The 24,943-nt window shown below is 46.0% G+C and overlaps 1 protein-coding gene across 1 annotated transcript in view; it reads left to right on the top strand.

Annotated features, from left to right (window-relative positions):
* Window positions 1–5,265, top strand: part of C5H5orf58 (chromosome 5 C5orf58 homolog) — a 136,276-nt gene extending 131,011 nt beyond the window's left edge. Inside the window, exons 4-5 of the mRNA XM_075599150.1 lie at window positions 2,217–2,310; window positions 5,031–5,265. Of these exons, the coding sequence (XP_075455265.1) occupies window positions 2,217–2,310; window positions 5,031–5,155 (219 nt within the window). The 3' untranslated portion in view covers window positions 5,156–5,265. The remainder of the gene's footprint in view (window positions 1–2,216; window positions 2,311–5,030) is intronic.
* Window positions 5,266–24,943: the final 19,678 nt, after the last annotated feature.

The raw sequence follows: 24,943 nt of genomic DNA, 5'->3' as shown, positions 1-24,943 counted from the left end.
GCGGCATGCGCTCACTAGCAGCAGGCACCGGAGGTGCCGCACTGCTAGCCAGCGGCTGGGAGCGGGCTCTGGGGGGGAGGGAGAGCCAGGGTGCCAGGGGGAGGGAGTGCCGGGGGAACGAGTGCCGAGGAGCCGGAGGGTGGACCGAGGAGCCTGAGGAAGGGCCGAGGAGCCGGAGGGAGGACCGGGGAGCCGGAGGGAGGGCCGGGGAGCTGGAGGGAGAACCGGGGAGCCGGAGGGAGGGCTGAGGAGCAGGAGGGAGGAAGAGCCGGGAGAACCTGGGTGCCGAGGGAGGGAGGGAGAGCCAGGAGAACCGGGGTGCCGAGTGAGAGCCAGAGGGAGGGCCGAGGAGCCGGAGGGAGAGCCGGGATAACCTGGGTGCCGAGGGAGGAAGAGCCAGGGGAGGGAGAGCGGGAGGCCACGTGGCCGCTCCTTCAACTGCTTTTTTGTCAAAGCCCCGCCCCCGGCATCCCATCCAATCTCCTGCGGCCCGGCATTCTAAAGCCCCGACATCCCTTCCAATCCCCTCGGCCCGGAACTCTGAAAATACTTACCTGCCGCCGCCGCCACAAAAAGCGGAACCAGGGAGAAAATCCGGAACGGGCCGGCAACTGGGACAGAAGAGAAAAAACCGGGACTGTCCAGGCAAAACCGGGACATCTGGTCACCCTATCTATGCGGGTCACGATACTATTTTCATCACAGTATTACTACTTGTTTGCAAGTGCTTCTAATTTTTCTGTCATACACCCCAGCAGTTGGGTAACCATACCGATTTGCAGGTTTCAGCACTTAGGCTTTGGTCCCGCTGCGGTCAGCGGTGCGCGCGGTCGCGGTCCACCAGCTGCTTGCCTCCGGTCTGGATGTCCCTGCTGGCTCCTTCCGGCGTGGCTGACTGCATGCTGTGACGCGTCAGCCAGCCGGAGCTACAAGGAGCTTGTGGTTTCGGCGAGTGCCGCGTCACCTGACACGCAAGGCAGCCAATCCGATTCCCCCCCTGCTCCGATCCCCCCCCTTCCGATCCCCCCCTCTGCTCCGATCCCCCCCTGCTCTAATTCCCCCCCTCTGCTCCGATTCCCCCCTGCTCCGATTCACCCCTCCCCCGTGTGTATTTGTGTCTATGTGAGGGGCTGATTGAGGGGCTGCAGTGCTGCACTGTGCTGTGGGGCTGTGTGATGGTCCCGACCCTCACGTCATGGCCGCGCCCCCCCACCCATTTTGGCCACGCCCCCCCCCCGCTCTAGCTCCCTACAGACCGCAGATAACGGTCAAGTGCCTTTGCACACGCCGCCTGTCTGCAGTGCACGCGCGTGGTCTGAGGCAGCGGGTCATTAGCCTAATAGTCAATTTGTATGTGTGTACTATGTGCGTGGAGCTCTAGGAGCTCACTATAACTTTACACAGTCCATCTTGCATTTAACATAATTTGTGGACCCATGGTTACAAGCGTGGTTAACCTACCCTTCTATGCATAGCACACTGGGATATGTTTTGTTATTGCACTAACCCAATCATTGTCTCTGTTCTTTACACTGGAATAGGGCAATGGGTTTTTCTGGCTAACAATTACCAATACTTTGGTGCCATAGTGTATGCTTATGGGCTTTTATGTATTGACGTCGTGACCACAACAGAAGCACTTGTCAGCTAATGACTGATTGGGCATGTCTGACTTGTGTTTCCGTTTCATCCCAGTTTGTCGTGTTGTACGATTAGTTACCTACCTGTAATTGTTGATTTTCTGTCCATACCAGGACAGGTGAATATGCACAACTATTGGTTGTGCTGCTTATCACGCTGTATACCCTAGCCACTAAGTGGACTAACGCACAGCGTACTACAATTTCTTAACTAACTTCTACTGTAATTTACTATCTGGTTCCAAGTTTATTTTAATGTATACCATTAAAGGGATTTTAAGTTAATAATTTTCCATTACACATTGGACCAGTACTTTGCTTCCTACTGCACATTGGCTACTTAGTTAGGTACCACCTCCCCACAGACACAGAGTGCATTTCTTAGGGACTTATCCAGATGGTAGCGCCTTTGCTCCATCTGGTGTTTCTCTTTCTATTGTCCAGATTTATCAAACCACAACATTCAATTGCAATCAGAATTTGTTTCCTTTGATTAATCTAGTGTCTCTTGCCCCGTTTTTTTAGTTGACAAGCCGTGTAACTTTTATAATTGCTTTGTTAATGTGTGTATTGCAGATGTTTAAAAACAATGCAGATGTTCAGCAGTTGGAATTTAAAAGGATGATTCAGAGCATGCACAACATGTCAGCTGATCTGAAAAAGATAGCAGGTAAATGAAAAACAGGAACAGAATCTAAGTGTTGGAAGGGCTGAAAACTGAGTTTTCTGTAGGAAAACGAACAGATATAATTGCGATACATAATTACTTTTGTTTTATAACAGACATCCCATGTACATTTTTCGTACTCATAATTCATCAACTGCTTCCCTGTCTCATCTGTTCCTGAGCTGTGTCTAAATTACTGGGCAAAAACAAAGATATACTATATGCATATACTGTGTATATACTTCAGCGAGAACTATACTAAACGTTTTCCTAGTATGAAAAGCATTTGAAATTAGTATTTTATGCTGAAAGCCTAAAGCTGCTCAAACTTTCTTGTTATAAGTAAATCTATCAATTTTCGTGTTTCATTCTGGGCATTATATCAGAACTAAAGTCTCATTTACAGAATTGATGACAAATGCCATTGAGCATACGCTTTAAAATAAATTCAGGCTAAAACACAAAATAACAATCTGGCAAAATGCTTTGCAAGGCATAACTACAAATAAACTATACCATCTGGCATTTGTCATGTTTTATGTTCTAAAATGTATAGATGTGTAATGGTGGGAGGAGATTTTAAACTAGGATGGAGGGGAGACGGACAAGAAACAGGTAAAGAACTGAATAGAATAGATGGGGATGGGGAAATAGCAAGGGGTCATGGAGGTAGAATGTGGGCATGTGGGAGTTTGGCAAGCAGGGAGACACCCATAGTAAATACAAATAATACTGGAAAACTTCTAAAGACTAAATCCAATTACAGTAGAAAGGCAGGAGCAGATAAGATAATAATACAGACTGGAAAAAAACTTCAATAAATGCTTGCTAATGCAAGAAGTCTGACAGGTAAAACGGGGGAGCTTGAATTAATAGCTACGAGGGAGCAGTATGATATCATAGGCATTACTGAAATATGGTGAGATTAAACTCCTGACTGGGCAGTTAATTTAGAGTGTTATTGCTTTTTTCGGAACGATCAAGCAAATACTGTAGAAGATGATGTGGAGTATGTTTATACAGTATGTTAAACCAGATCTAAAACCTATTCTAAGGAAAGATGTTTATGAAGGGGATGATGAAAATGTAGGACCTTGTGGATAGAAATTTGCAGTGGAGGTAAAAGTACAAAGAACATGTTTGTAAGGATATTCTGTAAACCAGGGGTGTGCAAACTTCCTGCGCTGCGCCCCCCCTGTGTTGCACCCCCCACCCCATTACCTTTAATGCAGAATTTTTATGTGGTCTGTAACTGTTATATATGTCTATAATATATATTATCTTTAACTGTGCATGCAATGTCTTGTATATAATATACTGTATAACCCTTTTCACTCCTTGTAACCATGTATTTGTCATTATAACTCTATGCCCAGGACATACTTGAAAATGAGAGGTAACTCTCAATGTATTACTTCCTGGTAAAACTTTTTATAAATAAATGTGACATCACATAACATGACCCCGCAGCATAATTTGACACGGCGTTGCCATGTCGACACGTGGCTCGAAGCCGACTCAATTCAGGTAAGTGAGTTACAGAGGCCTCGCGCTGAAGAGTGCAAGGCCGCTGTAACCGCCATGTCGTCCCCCCCCCCCAAAAAAAAATTGCGCGCCCCAATTTGTGCACCCCTGCTGTAAACCACAAAATATCTGTGAGATTGAGGAAGCCAAAATACTTTTGCAAATGGAGAAGGCATCAAAACTAGGTCACGTTTGCATAATGGGTGATTTTAATTATCCAGGCATAGACTGGGGAAATGAGATTAGAATTACAACAAAAGGAAACTGTTTTTGGGGGTGCATAAAGACAATTATATGACCCAAATTATTGAGGAATAAACCAGGAGAGGGGCAATACTGGATTTGGTAATGTCAAACAATGTAGATGAAATACCAAATATTCAAGTCAGGGGACATTTGGGTAACATGGTCTCATTTGAAATAAATTATCACTTGGGTTCAACAAAGACCTTACATTTTAGAAAAGGAGATTTTAAAAATCTGAGGACTAATCTACAAAGTATAAATTGGAATGATGTTTTTGCAGGGAAAAATGTGGAAGATAAATTGGCAGTCTTTGAAACATTGTTATAAAAGCACACTTATCAGTCTACTGTATAACCTTTAAGTAATAAATATAAAAGAAATAAGTCTAAAGCAATGTGGCTAAATAACCAGGGCGTATGTCTTTTTTTTCAACCTCATCTACTATGTAACTATGTGTACTGTACTTCCTTCCTTGCAAAAAAAAAAAAAAAAAGACTTGACCTATTGCTGAAACCGCCAGCAAGAGGAAGGTTTCAGCTGTATTCTATTTCTGTGTCAAAACTTTGAAAATGGGTGCCGTCAATCACGCTAAAAAAATATGTAAAAAAAAAAAATAGATGAGCAATTAATTAAGCATTTCAAATATTTTCATAATCTTTGTTTCAGGAGAAGGGCAAGCTGTCAATCCCTTTTTAGCTTTGTATTTTGTGGGTTGATGTATGTCAAAAATATTCTGAAAAGTATTGAGTTTTTATAAGCTATAATATGCTGCACAGCATATACCCTATATATACTGTATTTATTGATGGACGTGCCCCACTGTTTTCAGTAAGAACAGAAATGTGAAAACGCCTTGATATTAACTAGTCCAGTGGAAGGTTTTTGTCACTTTTTTACTCACTTGTTTTGTGCCTGGTTAACTTTGTTATTGTATTTATTTTTGTTTTGCACAGAGAAATCGCACCTATTGCTCTGCGACCTTAATTTAACATGCAACTGTCCTGAGAGAGTCAACTCTTTAATGAAGGTTGAAGTTAGAAATATTTTCAAGAATGATGCAGATCTGATTACCAGTTGAAGGAGATGATGCACCTTTCTGTTTTGACCCACGTTTTGAATACTCCATGTTTTCTTTTTCTTCCACTGAGAAAAAATTGTTTTAATAAATTCATTGTAAATTAAAGTAGAGTCAAAGTTTAGTACCACCTTTTGTTATTACCCTAGTGATAGGGGTGACCCAAACATCTTTAACAGGGATATGTGCCGTATCAAAATGGTGCAAATTTCCCCAAAACAGCAGAAACAAATACTGGCGTCAATTTACGACCGTGATATATGTTATTAATCTTGCGTCTTACATTTTGCTCAGATCACATTGTGGTACGTAGAATTTGCCTTACCTAAAATGCATGACGAATTGCACGTTGGTCTGGCATGTAGAGAGTTAAATTATTCTATTAGCACACAGCTATTTTTTTATTCTGTTCGGCACATTTCCTTATACAGGACTGAGGAGGAGGAGGAGGGGGGGAGTGACCTCCTAGGGAGCTGACCTGTCCCACATATAGGAATTCAATATCCTTATATGCTAGCAGTATGTGTAAAATGCTGACTTGTATGTAATGGCCTGTATCCATGTAGCTCTCAAAAAAAATGTATATACACACACCAATATATGGGAATGAAAGAGCAGATTTGTAACCAACAGCTTGTCTGGTTAACATCTCTCCATGCAGCTGCATGAATAAACTTCAATATCATTACTTTCCTAGTAAAATACCTCAGGTATTCTTTATGTAGCCATGGCTGGTCCAGACTGCCTTTCTGCCTCCTGTCACGTAAGTCCTTAGTAGCTATAGGCTGTGGCAGGCTATCCTAGGGGCATCGACCCCCCCCCCCCCCTCATGCTGACTCTCTGAGGGGCTGGAGTGGTGGTGACACAGTGTCTGTGTATACCCAATAATGGTGCAGACCTTGTGCCCTCCCCTTCTGGTGTCTCAGAGAGGAAATGCTAAATTATAGAGTGCTCTTCCACCCTTCCTTGGGAGAGGAGGTGAGTGCTGTTTCCTCCCGACTGGGGGTGAGACATGCCAGTCAGTCCCTCCTTGGGCTGACAGAGAGAGATCAAAACTGAGAGTATGGCCTCAATATTATCAGAGGGACAAGTATCATCCAGAGGCCTGGGACCCATTTCAATCTATCCTGCATCCGCTGTATAGAAATCACAGTGGATGCCCAAATAAAGCATCCCTTTTATATACACCTATCTGAGTCTACAGTCTATTGGGTAGGAGTATACCCTGAAGTCTGCCATGGTGGGGACTGTCTCTGGGAACCCTGGAGCCCGCTATGGCTGGAAGTGCTGACACCCTGAGTGAGCTCTAAAGATCGCAGAAAGCCTGTCCTATTATCCCGCAACACAGCGGACACTCAGCTCTCCTGGACCCTCACAGGTATGACCGCACCACAGACATCAGTAACCAGCAGTACATCTTCCAGGGAGGGTGGGAAACAGGGCTACAATTAGAGGCGCTGCTGAGATGCAGCAACAGGGCAGGCTTTTGGGACATTGCAGCAGGGCAGCACAGAAGAGGCCGGGCTCCTGATGCTACCCCAGGGACCCTGGGCACCGATCCGTGTTAAGGAAGGGGGGACCACTCTCTGACGGGAAATCCAGGGAGGGGGTTACCTAGACCTTTACCGAGGAAAGCACTTTGTTGGGGCGCACCTCGAGGGCATGTTACAGGGGAGCGTGTACACTTCATCGTATTCAAGACAGAGACAGACAACCTCAAGTATATCTTGTATAGGTAACTACTACTACAACCTCAAGTATAGCTGGGGAACCTGTGTACCTGTGCACGACGCACTGTGCCAGTTTCCAGGGAGCGTGTACCCTTCATTCATATACCGACCAGATGTTGGGGCATTCCCCGATAGGAAATCCGGTGAGTTTGTACCCTTCAAGCTGCTAATCCAAAAAAGGAAAATCTGGGGCCAGAACTCTTTCAGTGTAACGAAGGATTCTAGGTACCTGGACTGTGCTAATGGGGACGCACCCTGTGGGAAATTTATCCAGGGAGCGTGAACCCCGCATTTCTCTCTAACAAGGGATGGGCCATTTTCAGTTGTTGGCTGGGGGGGACCCTGTGCACCTTTTATTGTTCTGGACTTTTCTACCTGTCAAATGTGAGGAACGGGCCCCTTAGGCGTTACCAGGGACCCTGTGTACCTAATTTCTCAATGGACTGTGCTGTGGTCTAAAATGGAGTCTATGGCATGGACTGTACTTCCAAAATGGCGCTCCCGCCAAAAACTTGGGACCGCATGGGCTTGTTGTAAAATTGCAAGCTCTCTGCAAACACCAGTTGCAAGCTTTTCGGCGCCAAGTCCTGGCTCAGCTGGAGCCATGTCACACTCTACTCTGCCCTGCCCTGCCCTAAATTCCACCTAGGGGAGGAGGCAAACCTAACCAGCCAATCGGAGCCTGCCCTTGATCTGGGAGGAGCCAACAAACTGCTGCACCTACCTTATTTCCACGGAATCAGAAAGTGAGAGAAGAGCTACAAAACCTTGCTGCTTACACTCACTATCTATCCTATGGCTACCAGCTCAAATATGGATGACCTGGAAATTGCCAAATACCATCTCCCGGGCGGTTATCTAGTTGTCCGAGTGAATGGCCAGACACATCTGCGATGCATCTGCTCCCACTGTCGGCTCCCTGGAGGCAATGCCAGCTTCAATGTGCGGTGTCAGCACTGTGGGACCTTCTACCTGTGGCCTGCCAGCCCTGTGCTTTTCATACCTATCAACCGGGCATCCACACCAACAGGTGCGGCCCCTACCAGCTTCCCTGTCGCAAACAATATCGTGGGCCTGAGTGCCCTAAACAACGCACCCGCGATGCCTGATAGTACCGGAACCTGTGTCTGATGACTGGGAGGGAGTGTCGACTATGCCAGGGGTGTTGGGTGCACCTCCCCTGGCGGTGTGGGTAAGCCCTGTGCCGATAGCTACCAGGGAAGGTGAGGTGCCCCGACATCCCGGCCCGGTTGATTTGTCCTCCCTATCTCCAGAAGAAGATGTGCCCAGCTGTGCGAGACCTGCGGAGAAAAAAACCTCCTACCTGTGTACTGCGGCAACGTTCCAGCTCCGAGTCGTCCGTCCAGAGGGGCGTGGTGCTGCCAGAGCCCCAGAGAAGCCATGCGTCTGTGGAAGATGACGGCGCTGTGAAAGATCTGCCCATAGAAGAACCTGTGGAGCCGGATGACGTCCCCTACCTTTGAACGGGTGAGGCTTCTAGGATCCAGTGGTGGCATATCCGGACATGGAGGCAGGTGGGGCCTTGTTTGGTGTGCCGCGGGGTGATGCACTTCCAGCGCTGCCGGATGTGATGTCATTGCCGCCGCAGAACTTGCACCTGCTGGGCACTCTCGCAAGACTGTCTTTAGAGAATGACGTTGGCAAGATGGCATAGCCGGAACCAGCGGATCCACCGCTGGCTCCATCAGCGGTGAGTGCTGGACTGATCCCAGATGATGCTCCCTGCTGTGTACCCCAATGTAAGGGAAGGGGTCACTGGACCCCTGAGGTCACTCCACTACCATCCCCATGGGGCTGTGGTAAGCCCGCACCCTATGGACTGGCCAGGGACACAGTTAAGCCCCAATCACCGGACGTAACTACCCATGTCCCTTACCATCCTAACCCTGTGCAGGACTGTGCCTCAATCCCTTCCATTCCATCAGGCCCCAGAGGGAATAATTAAATTGATCCTGCCACCTCCACATTTGTTCTAGCCCGGTTTCCATGTGATGTGTCCCCTGGGTTATCCCCTGACTTGGGGGATTGGTATTTTGGGAGGGGGGATAGTAGATCTGATGATTCGGAAGGAGAACCACCAGCACCCATTTGTAATTCAGTGTCTAAGTCACCAGAGTCTTTCAGATCTTTCAGGGAGTCCTCACAATCTCAGCAATCTAAGACATCGGGAGTATCCTCCCAGGTATGCACCAGGCCAAGTAGTCCAAGGCCTGAACCTTTTGTCCGAGGAACCCCTTAAGTGGTGTGCCCCTATGTTCCAAGGCTATGTCACCAGCATGGATGACCAGGTTCGTACTAGTTGATGGGCCCATAGTGGATTATTGGTGGGAGGAAGGCTCATTCTCCCCGGAGGACACCGCTGAAGCCATTCGTAAGCGGTTGGGAGAAATAAATGTAGGAGTTAGGACACCCAAGGGCCCCTCCATTGTATACCAGGAGGTGGACCACAATTAGCCTAAGTTTTGGGTCTTACCCGGCCAAGGAGCTGGCCAAAAGATATTAAAGCTTAACCGAGCTGACAGGGCAATAAGAAACTGGTACAGTCAGTCTCATGGGTACGACTTCCCTTACGTACCCAAGCCGATCATGCAAGAAATAGATGACAACCGTCATGATTGGCTCAAATTGGCCATTACAGATTATCTTCATGCCAAGACTAGTGTCAAGGAATTCATTACTGATTCCCGTATATGTTCCCTCATGAGAGAGTGGCTGGTGGGGACTTGTATATTCATGGATAGAGTAGATAGCAGCTACTCCGATAGAAGCCTGGTGCCCCTAAGGTGTATTCTGTGTGGATAAAGGATTTTGAGGGACGGGTAATACAAAAGCCTTATCCTAAGTATTATAAGTAGTGACCCCATACTCTTCATGTTGGAAGAGTTAGATATATCATCGCTGTAACCAGTGGATGACTTGGGTTCTTGTTGTCTGTGTATGTAATTTGGTTAACGATGTAACATCTGTTATGTGTAACCTGTTATTGCATTACAGGCATTTAACAAAATGTGAACAATATTGGGGCCTATGTACTAAAATATTTTTTATAAAAAATGTGTCAATTTTTGTGCTAAAAAGTAATCTAAACCTTCATATGCTTTGAATGCATGAAGGCTTCATACATACAGATGTAGTAAACATCATTGCTTGCGTTGATAACACAGGCTAATCTGTGAAAAATTCCAGGCACTATTGAGGAGGGTAAAATCACCTGTGGGTGGGACGGGGGGGGGGGTGGTAAAATCATCAGGGGTGTGGTTAGGATGGGTGCAGTAAAATCATCTCGGGTGTGGGTGGGAGACGGGGAAAAAATATCTGGAGGGGGGGTAGAAAATCTGGAGCTAAATGAGGAGGGTTGGGCTGGAGGAGCAAGTGGGAAGGAAAAATAAAATGAATATAAAAGACAAAATGTGCTTATAATAGTAATAATTCCCTCAGGACATGGCATTACCTGGCCATGAATGCCCAAGTGGGTTAAAGGCTCTCTTAATGTCCTACGCTTCAGGATTAATTCAGTATCACAGAGTTTCCATATTATTCAATGACAGTGATAATTTAGAACATAACAGAATGCCAGCAAGAGCAACATCTGCATGATGCACAGTTGTTCACAATTTATTTTGAAGCATTGCACCATGTTGAATACCTGATTGATTCAATATGACTGAACGAAATTGTGTTTTTTTTTAAATTTATTTACAACTAGTGTTTATTAAATTAAAAATATTATTTATAATAGCCGTGCTGTGAAAATAATACTTTTTATTAACCTATTTAATGAAACATCTGAGCTGCATCAAATACATTTTGGTTGATACACAGCAGCTTAATTCTTCTCTAACATTATCAACAAACTTTTTCATGTTTACGTCAGGTAAAGAATATCGAATCGTTGGAGTATTTAGCCAAGGTCAGGACTGGAGACAGGAGAATGGTCGTTCGAAGCCGGATCAGGAGAGGAGAGGTGCGGAATCCAAGAGACAAGCAGGGTCAGGCAACAAGAGGTTTATCGGCAAGGCAAGGTCTGGAGCTAGAATGCAGCAAGGCACGGCGTCACACTAGACTATGTTCAGCAAAGAATGAGAGCAGACTGAAGGTATATAAAGGCGGAGCCTCCAATAGCCAGCAAGGGCGGAACCAGGAAATAAGCACCGATAGGCTGCTGGTGCACACAGGTGTTCCCTATGATGCAGACTAACCGGGGATGGGGGCGGAGCTGCTCGCACGCCATCCTGCGCACGTCACGGAGGTCCAGGGGCGGAGCCTGGAGCATGCGTCACTCCCACACCGATTCTGAGTTACCTTAGGGCAAGAGGGGGCGGGATCAATCGACGACCTGCGCGTGTCACGGAGGTCGGGGCGGAGCCGAAAGCGCGCGGCATTCCCCCGCCGGTCCTGTCCATCACCAGAGTGGAGGTGGGGCTTGTACCGCGCGACAGCAGGGAGGCTGGCCGAACATACCCGTCGTGCGTCAGAGCGGGAGGTGGGGTCTGAATTTGCGGATGGGGGATAAGGCCCCACAAGGTCCGCGCGCGCGTACTGGGACCACAAGACTGCGCATCCTGAGTGACCGTCACGGAATGCTTGGTGAGGTGAGGAGACGGTCTGCGACCGCAAGGATGGCGAATCCTCACAGTACCCCCCCCCCCTTTAGGAGCGATCTCTGGGTGACTCCACGATAGCTTCTCTGGAAATTTGTCGTGGAACATACGGACCAGTTTGGCTGCGTGAACCCGGTGACTTGGAATCCAGGATCTCTCCTCCGGGCCGAAACCTCTCCAATGCACCAGATAGTGTAGCGAACCTCTGGAGATCTTAGAGTCAAGGATGGATTGGATCTCGTATTCCGGTTGTCCTTGAACCAGGAGGGGAGAGGTGGGGACCACTGGAACTGAAAAGGCATTCTGGACCACCGGTTTGAGAAGGGAAACATGAAATACAGAGGGGATCTTCATGGAAGGTGGGAGAGTGAGACGGTATGCCACCGGATTAATCCTTTCGGATATAGCAAAGGGTCCAAGAAATCTGGGTGCGAATTTCATAGAGGGTACTTTCAGCCGTATGTTCCTGGATGACAACCAGACCTTGTCGCCAGGTTTAAGGTCCAGAGCAGGTCTGCGGTGGCGATCTGCCTGATTCTTTTACCTATTAACTGCTTGCCTTGACCTGGTTTTTTTCCACAGGTCTTGTAAGGTTTTTATCCTGTCATCCACCACTGAGACCCCTGAGGAGGGTAGAACAAGAGGAAGAGTGGAAGTATTGAAGAACGGCGACTCCAGGGTAGAGCTGCTTTGTGCGTTATTGTGGGCGAATTCTGCCCAAGGTAAGAGTTCAGCCCAGTCATCTTGAGAATCCGACGTAAAACAACGTATATTCTGTTCAAGGGACTGGTTAGTCCTCTCCGTTTGACCATTGGTCTGTGGGTGGTATCCCGATGAGAAATGGAGGGCGATACCTAGCTGGAGGCAAAACGAGCGCCAGAAACGAGAAATAAATTGCGATCCTCTATCTGAAACAATTTCCAAGTGTACTCCATGTAACCGAAAAATCTCCCTGATTAAGATGTCGGCTAATCTGGGAGAGTTGGGCAGGCCCTTGAGGGGTATGAAATGGATAATAAATGTGTATCGAGAGTGATACACCAAAGAATCCCCTTTAGATAGGCGCACTGCAGACCTGAAAATAAAGACGGTCAGGGGTAGGATGTGGTGTGTATAAATAAAAAACTTTATTAAATATTTGTGTATAAATAAAAACTTTATTGAATATTAGTGTAATAGTGTACACAAAACAGTATATAGTGCTGTACTATACACTGACTAATAATAGACTGCTGTTGGTCTATGTCAACCTCCGTCAAGCATCTCACTGTGCTCCCATTAGTTCTGTCTCCCTTGAAGTGTGAAAATCTTGGCAGATGCTCTAAATGTCAATAATCTAGATGGGTTATTGTAACCCTATGACATATTGGTAGATATAGGCTCTACCGAGACTAACAGAGAAGTTCACGCAGCACATCAACGTAATGTGCACACTGCGCATGCGTCATGTAAGTTAAAACAGTAGAGTCTGTTTATATGCGAGTTGCGCATGCGCCGGGGCAGTGCGTGAAGTAAATGTTTGGACGGCCCGTATAAGGTTGGTAACGGGTAAAGGGAGTACTGGGTGTCGAGGAAATGTTCAATAGTGATTACACATAGTGACACACAGAGCGTTGTGCCTATGGATCACTATAGATCGTAGTTTGATATGAACCCAGTATATATGCGTATTCTTTGTACATTGGTGCGTTCATGTGTCAAAGTTTGTGCTTTATCTGGTATAGTGTGCGTCTCAAACGGGCGTAGGTACGAGGATGCTGTGCACCTTTAGTAGCAGGAGTAGGGAAAAATAGTAAACGCAGGTCTGGGCTGCTTGGTAATATTTTCAACGGGGTTTTTTGGTGCCCATGTGACCGCAGAGCTGCTCACTCGTAAACTGCTGCAATTGAGAAATGGTATAGCACACGAGACCTAGGTAGTCAGAGCAGCTGTGTCTATACAGGGCTGCATGGAAAAAAACATGCACGGTAGTATTTAAAGCAGGCAGGCTATTTTGATAGTGAATAGCAAGTGCTGCCCTGTAGCAGCACTGACACCTCTTTAAATGGGTGTATCAAATGAAAGTTAGACACAGGTCAGCGCACTTCCGGATGAAGTCACAGGAAGTGACGAAACATGCAGCATGTCGGGTCTTTAGCTGTATGATTCATACCTTACCACGCCAGCTATCTCTACTAGCTCCTCTAGTGCGCTGACCTGTGTCTAACTTTCATTTGATACACCCATTTAAAGAGGTGTCAGTGCTGCTACAGGGCAGCACTTGCTATTCACTATCAAAATAGCCTGCCTGCTTTAAATACTACCGTGCATGGTTTTTTTTTTTTTCCATGCAGCCCTGTATAGACACAGCTGCTCTGACTACCTAGGTCTCGTGTGCTATACCATTTCTCAATTGCAGCAGTTTACGAGTGAGCAGCTCTGCGGTCACATGGGCACCAAAAAACCCCGTTGAAAATATTACCAAGCAGCCCAGACCTGCGTTTACTATTTTTCACTACTCCTGCTACTAAAGGTGCACAGCATCCTCGTACCTACGCCCGTTTGAGACGCACACTATACCAGATACAGCACAAACTTTGACACATGAACGCACCAATGTACAAAGAATACGCATATATACTGGGTTCATATCAAACTACGATCTATAGTGATCCATAGGCACAACGCTCTGTGTGTCACTATGTGTAATCACTATTGAACATTTCCTCGACACCCAGTACTCCCTTTACCCGTTACCAACCTTATACGGGCCGTCCAAACATTTACTTCACGCACTGCCCCGGCGCATGCGCAACTCGCATATAAACAGACTCTACTGTTTTAACTTACATGACGCATGCGCAGTGTGCACATTACGTTGATGTGCTGCGTGAACTTCTCTGTTAGTCTCGGTAGAGCCTATATCTACCAATATGTCATAGGGTTACAATAACCCATCTAGATTATTCACATTTAGAGCATCTGCCAAGATTTTCACACTTCAAGGGAGACAGAACTAATGGGAGCACAGTGAGACGCTTGACGGAGGTTGACATAGACCAACAGCAGTCTATTATTAGTCAGTGTATAGTACAGCACTATATACTGTTTTGTGTACACTATTACACTAATATTCAATAAAGTTTTTATTTATACACAAATATTTAATAAAGTTTTTTATTTATACACACCACATCCTACCCCTGACCGTCTTTATTTTCAGGTCTGCAGTGCGCCTATCTAAAGGGGATTCTTTGGTGTATCACTCTCGATACACATTTATTATCTATCTAGCCCATCCCCAGGCAGCACGCCTCTACCTTCTAGGGGTCTGAGCGAGGTCCCTTTCTATAGTTCTCGGGGTATGAAATGGACCTGCTTTGAAAAACGGTCTACTACTACAAGAATCGTGTCCATACCCTTGGAACTAGGCAAGTCATAGCCTTTTTAAGGGCATACATAGTTACATAGTTACATAGTAGATGAGGTTGAAAAAAGACATAGGTCCATCAAGTTCAACCTATGCTAAATTTAGACAACAGATACTTTATCCTATATCTATACTTACTTATTGATACAGAGGAAGGCAAACAAAAAAACCCCAATGAGGGGAAAAATTAATTCCTTCCTGACTTCAAGAATTGGCAATCGGATGAATCCCTGGATCAACATCCTTCCCATGTATATTTATTTGGTATATCCCTGTATACCTTTCCCATCTAAAAAGATGTCCAACCTTTTTTTGAACAAATCTATTGTATCTGCCATCACAGTCTCCATGGGTAATGAATTCCACATTTTAACTGCCCTTACTGTAAAGAACCCTTTCCTTTTGTTGCTTGTGAAATTTCCTTTCCTCCAACCTTAAGGGATGGCCCAGAGTCCTTAGTACTGCCTGTGGGATGAATAGTTCTTTTGAATGCTCCTTGTATTGTCCTCGAATATATTTGTGTATAGTTATCATATCCCCTCTTAGACGCCTCTTTTCTAATGTAACTAAATCTAATTTAGCTAGCCTCTCCTCATAAGTTAGATTGTCCATCCCCTTTATTAATTGGGTGGCTCTTCTCTGCACTCTCTCTAGTTCCATAATGTCTTTTCTTAGAATTGGTGCCCAAAATTGTACTCCATATTCAAGGTGTGGTCTTACTAGTGCTTTGTAAAGGGGCATAATTATTTTTTCTTCCCTTCCATCCATTGCCCGTTTGATGCAAGATAAGATCTTGTTTGCCTTTGCAGCTACTGCATGACATTGGGCACTATTGCTAAGCCTGCAGTCTACATGCACTCCTAAATCCTTCTCCATCAAGGATTCCCCCAATATATCTCCATTTAATTTGTAAGTCGCCTTTTTATTCTTGCATCCCAAATGCATAACCTTACATTTATCTGTATTAAACCTCATCTGCCATTTACCTGCCCACGTTTCCAGTCTCTCCAAGTCCTTCTGAAGAGAAATTACATCCTACTCTGATTCTATTACCTTACACAATTTAGTATCATCAGCAAAGATGGAGACTTTGCTCTCGATCCCAACCTCAAGGTCATTAATAAACAAGTTAAACAGCAGCGGTCCCAGTACCGATCCCTGAGGTACTCCACTCACGACTTTAGCCCAACCTGAAAAAGTTCCATTTATGACAACCCTCTTGTGCGAAACCATATCAAAAGCCTTTGCAAAATCTAAGTACACTGGCGACACACTTTATTCGAGCTCGGCTAGTCCCACGAATTCGGGTATACCCGGGTGTATTGAGGTTTGTGACTGTTTTCTGCCCGAGTGCATTGAGGTATTTTCAGGCAGGGATTGAAGCATTTTATTCCCGCTGGCTGCAATACTGCACAGTATATATATATATACTGCATTACAATTCATGAATTTATGCCATCTGGTAGACACGCGAAGCATTGCAGCCTATTAAATCCTAATCATTATCATTTAACAGATCAGCCGCCCGTCAGCCAGGCATGAACCCAGGCTGGGAAGGCAAACGCAACGGGGCTTGTCAGAGGTGAGGAGCGGCGCATTCCAGGTATCTGCCAGGTACATACTGGGTATTTGCTCGAATAAAGTGTGTCGGTGCAGTAGACCACATCAACTGCATTACCATGGTCTAAATTCCTACTTACAGTGGCGGCCGCCTTTATCCTCGTGCGGCCGTATCGGCGCAACTCTAATAACCGCGGACAGATGCATTTTGTTGTTTCTTTGTCCGGAGTGTATTGCGGTATTTTAGCGCTCGTAATATTAGCATTTTATTATCGCTGTCTGCAATACTGCAATACCGTCTAAAAACTCAGGGGGGCGTTCGCGAGCTGTTGTCTTGGAAGTCTAATACTTCAGCAGTTCAACCTACATCAGTACACAGTCTGTGTGTGCGCGCGCAGTAATTGTAAATTTGCATATTTATACATGCATTTGCAGTGCTGTATGTCTCATTTGAAAATTGTTGAAACGCATAGGCTTGTGCTGTAACAGTATCACATTTTGGCATATTCAAGGCTCTCCCCTCGCTCGCCCCCGCACACACTTGATAATTTACTGCACTGCAGGGTATTTCAACTTCTTATCTTCTCTACAGTGCAGTACACCTCTCCCACACCATTCCTTTGAATGTATGTCTTTCTGGTTTCCATCACATTCCTGCTTGCTTGCGAAGTTCAAGAGTGATATTTTATTTTATTTTTTTATTTTTATTTTCTCCACAAGCATGCGTCTGTAAATTCACCACTGCTTGCTTGCGAAGTTCAAGAGTGAGTGACCAAAAAAAAAATATTTTTTTTTCTCCTCATTTTTTATTTATATTTTTTCCACACAAGCCTGGCTAAACCATCTTGATATTACGATATTCAATCTGTGCTGTAGCTTTTGACTGCGACACTGTGCGTTTCACTGCACATGGTTGATTTGTGTGCTTTTTATGTACTGTATTTGGGGGTGTAGGGATCAAATTATTATGATGACCTGCCTTTTGAAAATATGCCATTTCTTTGAACTGCAGTACAGCTAATCCTTCATGCAGCTGTACCCTTTACCCCCCTCCCCCACGCACACACACAAGGCTCGCTCAAGGATTTGAAACTCTTATTGACAGACACCTCTACAGTCATTCAGTTTCTGAAGCTTGCCATTGTGTTTTTAATCCGTCCCTAGCCGAGCACCACCTCACTGCGCCTGCGTTTAATCCTCTTTGGGATGGGAGCTACAGTACATACAGTGGCGACCAACTTTATTCTAACTCGGCTAGCTCCGCGAATTTCGGAATATCCCGGTGATGTGCGGTTTTGTATCGTTTTCGCCCGGGATGTATTGCGTTATTTTCGCGGCTGTGATTTAAGCATTTTATTCCCGCTGGCTACAATACTGCAATGCCGTGTAAAAACGCATGGGGGCGTTTGCGAGCTGTTGTCTTTGAAGCCTAGAAATTCATGAATTGTAATGCAGTTTATACTGTATATATACAGTATATACTGTATAACAACAACCCCTATAACCCCTAACATACACATACAGTACTGTATATGCACATCAATGATACTATAGGCCGTCCCCTGGCGAGATGTGTTTGCAGCAGAGAGAGATCCGCTGCTCTCTCTGCGCAAACATTGGCACATTAAAAATTATTTAAAATACATTTTTATTCATAGTGTAGATGTGCAGGGGGTCTCCGGAGCTGAACCGCGTTGGTTTCAGGTCCGGGGACCCCTGCTTCCCGAGATACAGACCCCTTTATGGGGTGCCGGTATCCCTCTGCATTTAAAGGTCCCGATCACGTGACCGCGGCATGTAAACCAAGCAGAGGGATACCGGCACCCCATAAAGGGGCCTGTATCTCGGGAAGCAGGGGGTCCCCGGACCTAAAACCACAGCGGTTCAGCTCCGGAGACCCCCTGCACATCTACACTATGAATAAAAATGTATTTTAAATGTATTTATTTCTATTCATGTATTTATTTATTTATTTAGATTTATTTATTAATTGTGCTGCTGCTGTGTGTGAATTTTTTTTATTGTAGGTAGCGGGGGTGGGTGAAGGGGGTATTAGCCCCCACGGTGGTTGTTTAGGGCTTGCGGGGGAGTATCGGGTGCACTTAACCCCTTCACGACCATAGCAGTATTAACTGCTACGGTCGTGAAGGGGTTAAGTGCACCCGCAACCCCCCCGCAAGTCCTAAACTCACACCAAGGGCCAAATACCCCCTTCACCCACCCCCGCTACCCACAAAAAAATTCACGCACAACAGCCACACAATTAATAAATAAATCTAAATAAATAAATACATGAATATAAATAAATATATATATGTGTATATATATATAAATATATATATATATATAGTGACAGAGTCACTAACTGAGTAGGCTGGAATAGTGAATGGAGAGACGCTGCAGCCAGTTCACAGAGTGTTAATCTCCTCAGACAGAAAGAAGCACACCTGCAGCCTAATTCAGCAGGAGGCCTGAGAGACTGCAGGTTTAAAAGCAGGAAGTGACACACACACAGAGAGCTTGTTTTTCTACAGGAAGGTGGAGAGAACTCTGCCGGCTAGGAAGCCGTTGCTGTTGCTCTGGTCCCCCAGTCCTGCGAGGAGCTACGCTGCTGGGACCAGCTGGGACCCCAACCCAGGATAAAGATCAAGATCGCTGCGAGGCTGTACATAGCCTGCTCCCCGGAACCGTGTTCCTGTTTGCTACTGGAGCGTCAAAACAGATAAGACTTTATTCTTATACGTATCGTTATCCTTTGTGTAGCATATTTTGGGCATGACCAGGTTAGCTGGCTGTCCTGTTAGTAAGGGCTCAAGAAGTGAGTTAGTGTCCTAACGGGACTAGGCTTTAATTTTCAAGAAAGTAGTTTCTTAAAGGGACAGTGCACCCGTACTTAATTTGGTTGTGGCTAATAAACCACTATAGTTGAACATTTCCCACCGTGTCTAGCGTCTTACTGACCCTGCCGCGAGGCCGTCCTGCCACAGGTGGTGGCACCGGTGGGATGCTATGCCTCTGGGGGTCAGTAGATGAAGATGTGTTGAGAAACTGAACTCAAGCGGAAAAAAAAATGTTTTTTGCTGAAGCATGGAAGTTACAGCTAGCAAGCGCTGAGTGTAAATTTTGCCCCGTCGGGTATGAAAGGATTGCTGTGTAAAGCTAATGCCTTTTGCTGAAGTGAGTGAATTTGCAGCTAGCAAGTGCTGTATGTAAAATTTGCCCTGTCTGGTATAAAAGGATTTTGAAAATGGATTTTTGCAAAGAAGTTGCCCTAAGAAGAACCCAGACGGTTCATAGATTGTAAAGCAAGTACAACTTACGTGTATTGTGCAAAGTCTGCCTCATCGGGTGTGAAACAAAAAAATAGGGTTTTTAAAATGGCCGCCGTCATTTGTCAGTTTTGCAATGTACATAACCATACAAAACAGTGTCCCTTCAGGCCATATGATGATTATGATGACGACGCATATGTGGCCCCGAGAAGAGAGACGTACCCGCAGATGAAAGCTGCAAAAGTGTGCAGTGTGTGTGTGCCCAGTACCACTGATGTCTCTAGAACTAATAAAACAAAGAGAAAGAAGAAAAAGAAAAATATTTTTCAAGTCACAGAGGAAGTGACCGAACCACTTGAGCCTGCGATATCAGGACAACAGGCGTCAGCAAGCCACCGAGATGTGCTGCAGACCGGAGTGATGGGCAGAATTGTCACAGGAACGGTGGCAAAGGGAAGCTGAATCCTTGATCCAGGGAAAAGAGGCCTTAATTTCTGCACTCCAAACTGCCCAGCGTGATTATGATGTCTTGCAGAAACAATTGAATAGGGAGCGAGAAGCTAATGCCGAGGTACAGAGGTGTATACTCCCAGCTATACCAGAGTATGCGGCATTAAAGAAAACAGAGCATCTCTTGCGGAGTGAGTTGGAGGAGCTGACGACAAGTTTGAATAAGGCCAACACCGCAATTGCTAACATGAAATCAGAGAGAACAAGTCCTGACTGGAGACTATGCTATCAGATGTCCCAGAGAGATGTGGAAAACTTCATCAAAGACTTAGAAGTTTCTCACCAAGAAGCTAACATGCTCAAAACAGAGCTGGAGCTCTCACGCCAGGAGGGCCACAGTCTAAACACAGAGCTGGGTAAGTTGAAGGAAACCCATGAGAGTGCCCTGAGGGATTTAGAGACTGTAAAGAAGGAGAATGTAAGTCTGACGCAGAAAAATTCAGACTTGACTGATCAAATCAGTAAAGGTGATAAGAAGCTCCACCAAGCAGGAAAAGTGGAGAAGCAATTGATCCAGGAAAAGCTAGAGGTGCAGGAAGCACTACAGAATGCAGAGAGGATGCAACGTGTCTCCCTGCAGCAGCACACACAGGCAACGCACTTATGGCAGAGCCAGCTGCAAGAGCTACATGCAAGTCTGCAAGCAGCCAAGGAGAAGCAGCTAGTGCTACTGGAACGGCTGAGTACCCAGTATGTCCCCACAGAACAGCATGAGGAACTGAGGGCCACGCTGTACGCCAAAAGAGCATCGCTAGGGGCAGAGCTGGGTACTTTGAAGAAAGCCAATGAAACGGTCCTAAGGGATATAGAGACTGTGAAAATGGAGAATATAAACCTGAAGGAAGAGGTTTTAAACCTGACTGGTCAGGTCAGTGATGGGACTGAGAAGCTTCACCAAGCGCAGAAAGTGAAGACACAATTGGCGCAAGAAAAAAATGAAGTACAGGCTGCTCTGCAGAATGCAGAGAAAATGCTGGAAAAAGAATGCCTCGCCCTGGAGCAGCTGAAGATCACGTTGAGCGCCACAAGAGCATCGCTGGAGGCGGAGCTTAGAAGCCAGGTGACTCTGTGTGAGAGGGAACATGAGAAGGTCCAAAGACTGGAGCAAGAGCTGGAGAAGCAGAGAGGCAACTCCATCTCCATGAGTCAGTATGCCAAGGAGAAAGAAGCCTGGAAGACAGAAGCAACAGCGATACTGGCGACAAAAACTGCAGAGCTCCAAAAGATGAAGGAGGAGCTGACGCAAGCCCAGAGCAAGCACCAGGAAGAGGTGAGGGCCCTGAGAGGGGATTTTCAGGATAAAATTGAAGAGCTACAAACGCCGGTTGCTGAGCGCAAGATACAGCTCGCCGAGCGAGAGAAGGTGACCGTCCGACAGATGGCTTGCCTGTCATTGCGCTATGAAACTGAGATGGCTGACACCCGCAAGCTTCTGGACCACACGTCCAATAAGATGGCCCGACTGCAGCTGGAGCTGGACAAGGTCTGGGAGGAGCACTGGCAGTGGCAGATCAGAAATAGAGGGAAAGAAACAGACTTAAGACTTGCGCTGAACCAGCTAGGAGATGTGGAATCGCGACTCGACGCCAAAGAAGATGAACTGGCAGCTGCACTGAGTGAAAAAAGAAATGCAGAAGGACAGCTTCATGACCTGAGGAAGGACCTGGAGTCTGAGCGTGCTGGCCGCAAGATGGCAGAGAAACAAAAGCGTGACCTGGATGAGATACTCGAGGCTCTGAAGACTGAGCAGGATGCTACGTTGGACTCTAATGCTGCCCAGCAGGAGATTCCTCAGCTGAAGTTGGAGAAAGAGGTTACAACCCTAAGACAGACCCTTGGGTCACAGAAGCAGTCCATGGGAAAAAGGGTGGTAGAGATAAAGCAAGTGAGGCGCACCAGGAAGCGTGACTGCAATACCGTTGCAGTATTACAGTCTACTTTTCACAAGGCACGGGATGGGAAGACCAAGGTGCTATGCAGTAGCACAATAAGAAGCCAGTTGTAATATGGGTCCCATAGTGGTTTCCTTGCAAGGAAGGCAGCCGCTGTAAAGAGACAGTCGAGAATGGGACTAAAGAGTGTCCATTTTTGTAAGATGAGAAAGACCTCACAGTCTATTCAGCAACACTCCCAACGGAGTAAGTTAAGGGGACAAGAAAGACAGGCCCAAGCCTTCGAGTCTGCCGACTGTAAAAGAGAGGCATCATGGGGTGCACTTGGGGTTAAAAAGACCCCCATCCAATTTAAAGCTCTGAAGATAAATGATGTGAAACCCAACACTGAAGGTATGCTGATGGAAAAAGGTCCAAAACCCATCACCGCTAAAGCGGAGGTGCTGTCTTCACAGGAAAAGGCCAAACAGTCACTGGCAAGAGTATGCAATGAGCTGACCAAAGTCAAGGCTCTTCTACAGGGTGAAGGAGTCTCTGAACACAAGGAGATAGTGAGGTACCAGTCCTCAGGCCCAGATGGCCTGGTAATTACCCCAAAAAGAAAATGCCTAAATTTTAAGGCAAGAACCAAAAAAAAAGGGGGGAGGGAAGGGCCGACGTCAGACATTTTCGCCAAAGATGCTGGTGCACGGGAATGGTGCACGGGCCGCTCCACAGGACAATGTTTCGCTGGGGAGAGGGATATGTGATTGAGTCACTAACTCAGTAGGCTGGAATAGTGAATGGAGAGACGCTGCAGCCAGTTCACAGAGTGCTAATCTCCTTAGACAGAAAGAAGCACACCTGCAGCCTAATTAAGCAGGAGGCCTGAGAGACTGCAGGTTTACAAGCAGGAAGTGACACACACACAGAGAGCTTGTTTTTCTACAGGAAGGTGGAGAGAACTCTCCCGGCTAGGAAGCCGTTGCTGTTGCTCTGGTCCCCCAGTCCTGCGAGGAGCTAGGCTGCTGGGACCAGCTGGGACCCCAACCCAGGATAAAGATCAAGATCGCTGCGAGGCTGGACATAGCCTGCTCCCCGGAACCGTGTTCCTGTTTGCTACTGGAGCGTCAAAACAGAAAAGACTTTATTCTTATACGTATCGTTATCCTTTGTGTAGCATGTTTTGGGCATGACCAGGTTAGCTGGCTGTCCTGTTAGTAAGGGCTCAAGAAGTGAGTTAGTGTCCTAACGGGACTAGGCTTTAATTTTCAAGAAAGTAGTTTCTTAAAGGGACAGTGCACCCGTACTTAATTTGGTTGTGGCTAATAAACCACTATAGTTGAACATTTCCCACCGTGTCTAGCGTCTTACTGACCCTGCCGCGAGGCCATCTTGCCACAGGTGGTGGCACCGGTGGGATGCTACGCCTCTGGGGGTCAGTAGATGAAGATGTGTTGAGAAACTGAACTCAAGCGGGAAAAAAAATGATTTTTACTGAAGCATGGAAGTTACAGCTAGCAAGCGCTGAGTGTAAATGCAGACTACGGGTCCGCGGTGCCCCCACAGATGTGAGGCCACCGCTTCATCCCTGCATGTGTCACCCGTGGAACCACCAGCCTGGTACCCGTGAGATACCCGAGGAAACCACAGGTGGTCTCCAGAGGTCTCACGCGGAACCACGGAACAAACCCTGAATGTAAAAGAAATAAACCTGGCCTATACATTCAATACATACACCCCCCCCCCCCAACACCTACAGTATAATAATGTGCAAAATAACTATTATCCAGATATGGATAATAGATTAATTGGCCATTATTAAAAACATTAACTAGCATATTCAAATAAATAATAAAGTGCTACTGACCTCATCAAGAAGAAGTCTCCGTCGCCAGCAACATTCTTGTCTTGTCCACAAAATACATTGCCAAAACAAAGCCAATACATTGCAATTACATTCAGATATCAATTAACCCCTTAAACACCTTATCGGATAATAACCGCAAAGGTAATTAAGGGGTTAAGCCACACTGGCCCGATACCCACCCTTCACCCATGAATTTGTACAGTGGCTTCATCATGCAACTATATATACAGTGTATATACACTGGCGACACACTTTATTCGAGCTCGGCTAGTCCCACGAATTCGGGTATACCCGGGTGTATTGAGGTTTGTGACTGTTTTCTGCCCGAGTGCATTGAGTTATTTTCCAGGCAGGTATTGAAGCATTTTATTCCCGCTGGCTGCAATACTGCACAGTATATATATATATATATATATACTGCATTACAATTCATGAATTTATGCCATCTGGTCTGGTAGACACGCGAAGCATTGCAGCCTATTAAATCCTAATCATTATCATTTAACAGATCAGCCGCCCGTCAGCCAGACATGAACCCAGGCTGGGAAGGCAAACGCAACGGGGCTTGTCAGAGGTGAGTAGCGGCACATTCCAGGTATCTGCCAGGTACATACTGGGTATTTGCTCGAATAAAGTGTGTCGGTGCAGTATATATATATATATACACACACACAGAGAGAGAGAGAGAGAGAGAGAGAGAGAGAGATACAGTATATACACACATGATGAACCAATATACAAATAAATGTAGAAGGGTTATCAAAACCATACTGTACTACAAATAACACTTCTCCATACAGACACACTACATTACTGTACAATGAATTTCCTTTAATAATCTTAACTGATCTTACAATCTAAATCATCAAATGCCAATGAAAAACCTCACATTCCAATCAATACATTGCATTTACATTGTATAAATGATGCATAAAATCTATGCACCA

Source organism: Ascaphus truei, chromosome 5 (assembly GCF_040206685.1).
Source record: "Ascaphus truei isolate aAscTru1 chromosome 5, aAscTru1.hap1, whole genome shotgun sequence".
NCBI lineage: Eukaryota > Metazoa > Chordata > Amphibia > Anura > Ascaphidae > Ascaphus > Ascaphus truei.
The sequence above is the reverse complement of the archived record's forward strand: the minus strand, read 5'-3'. Positions and strand labels throughout refer to the sequence as shown.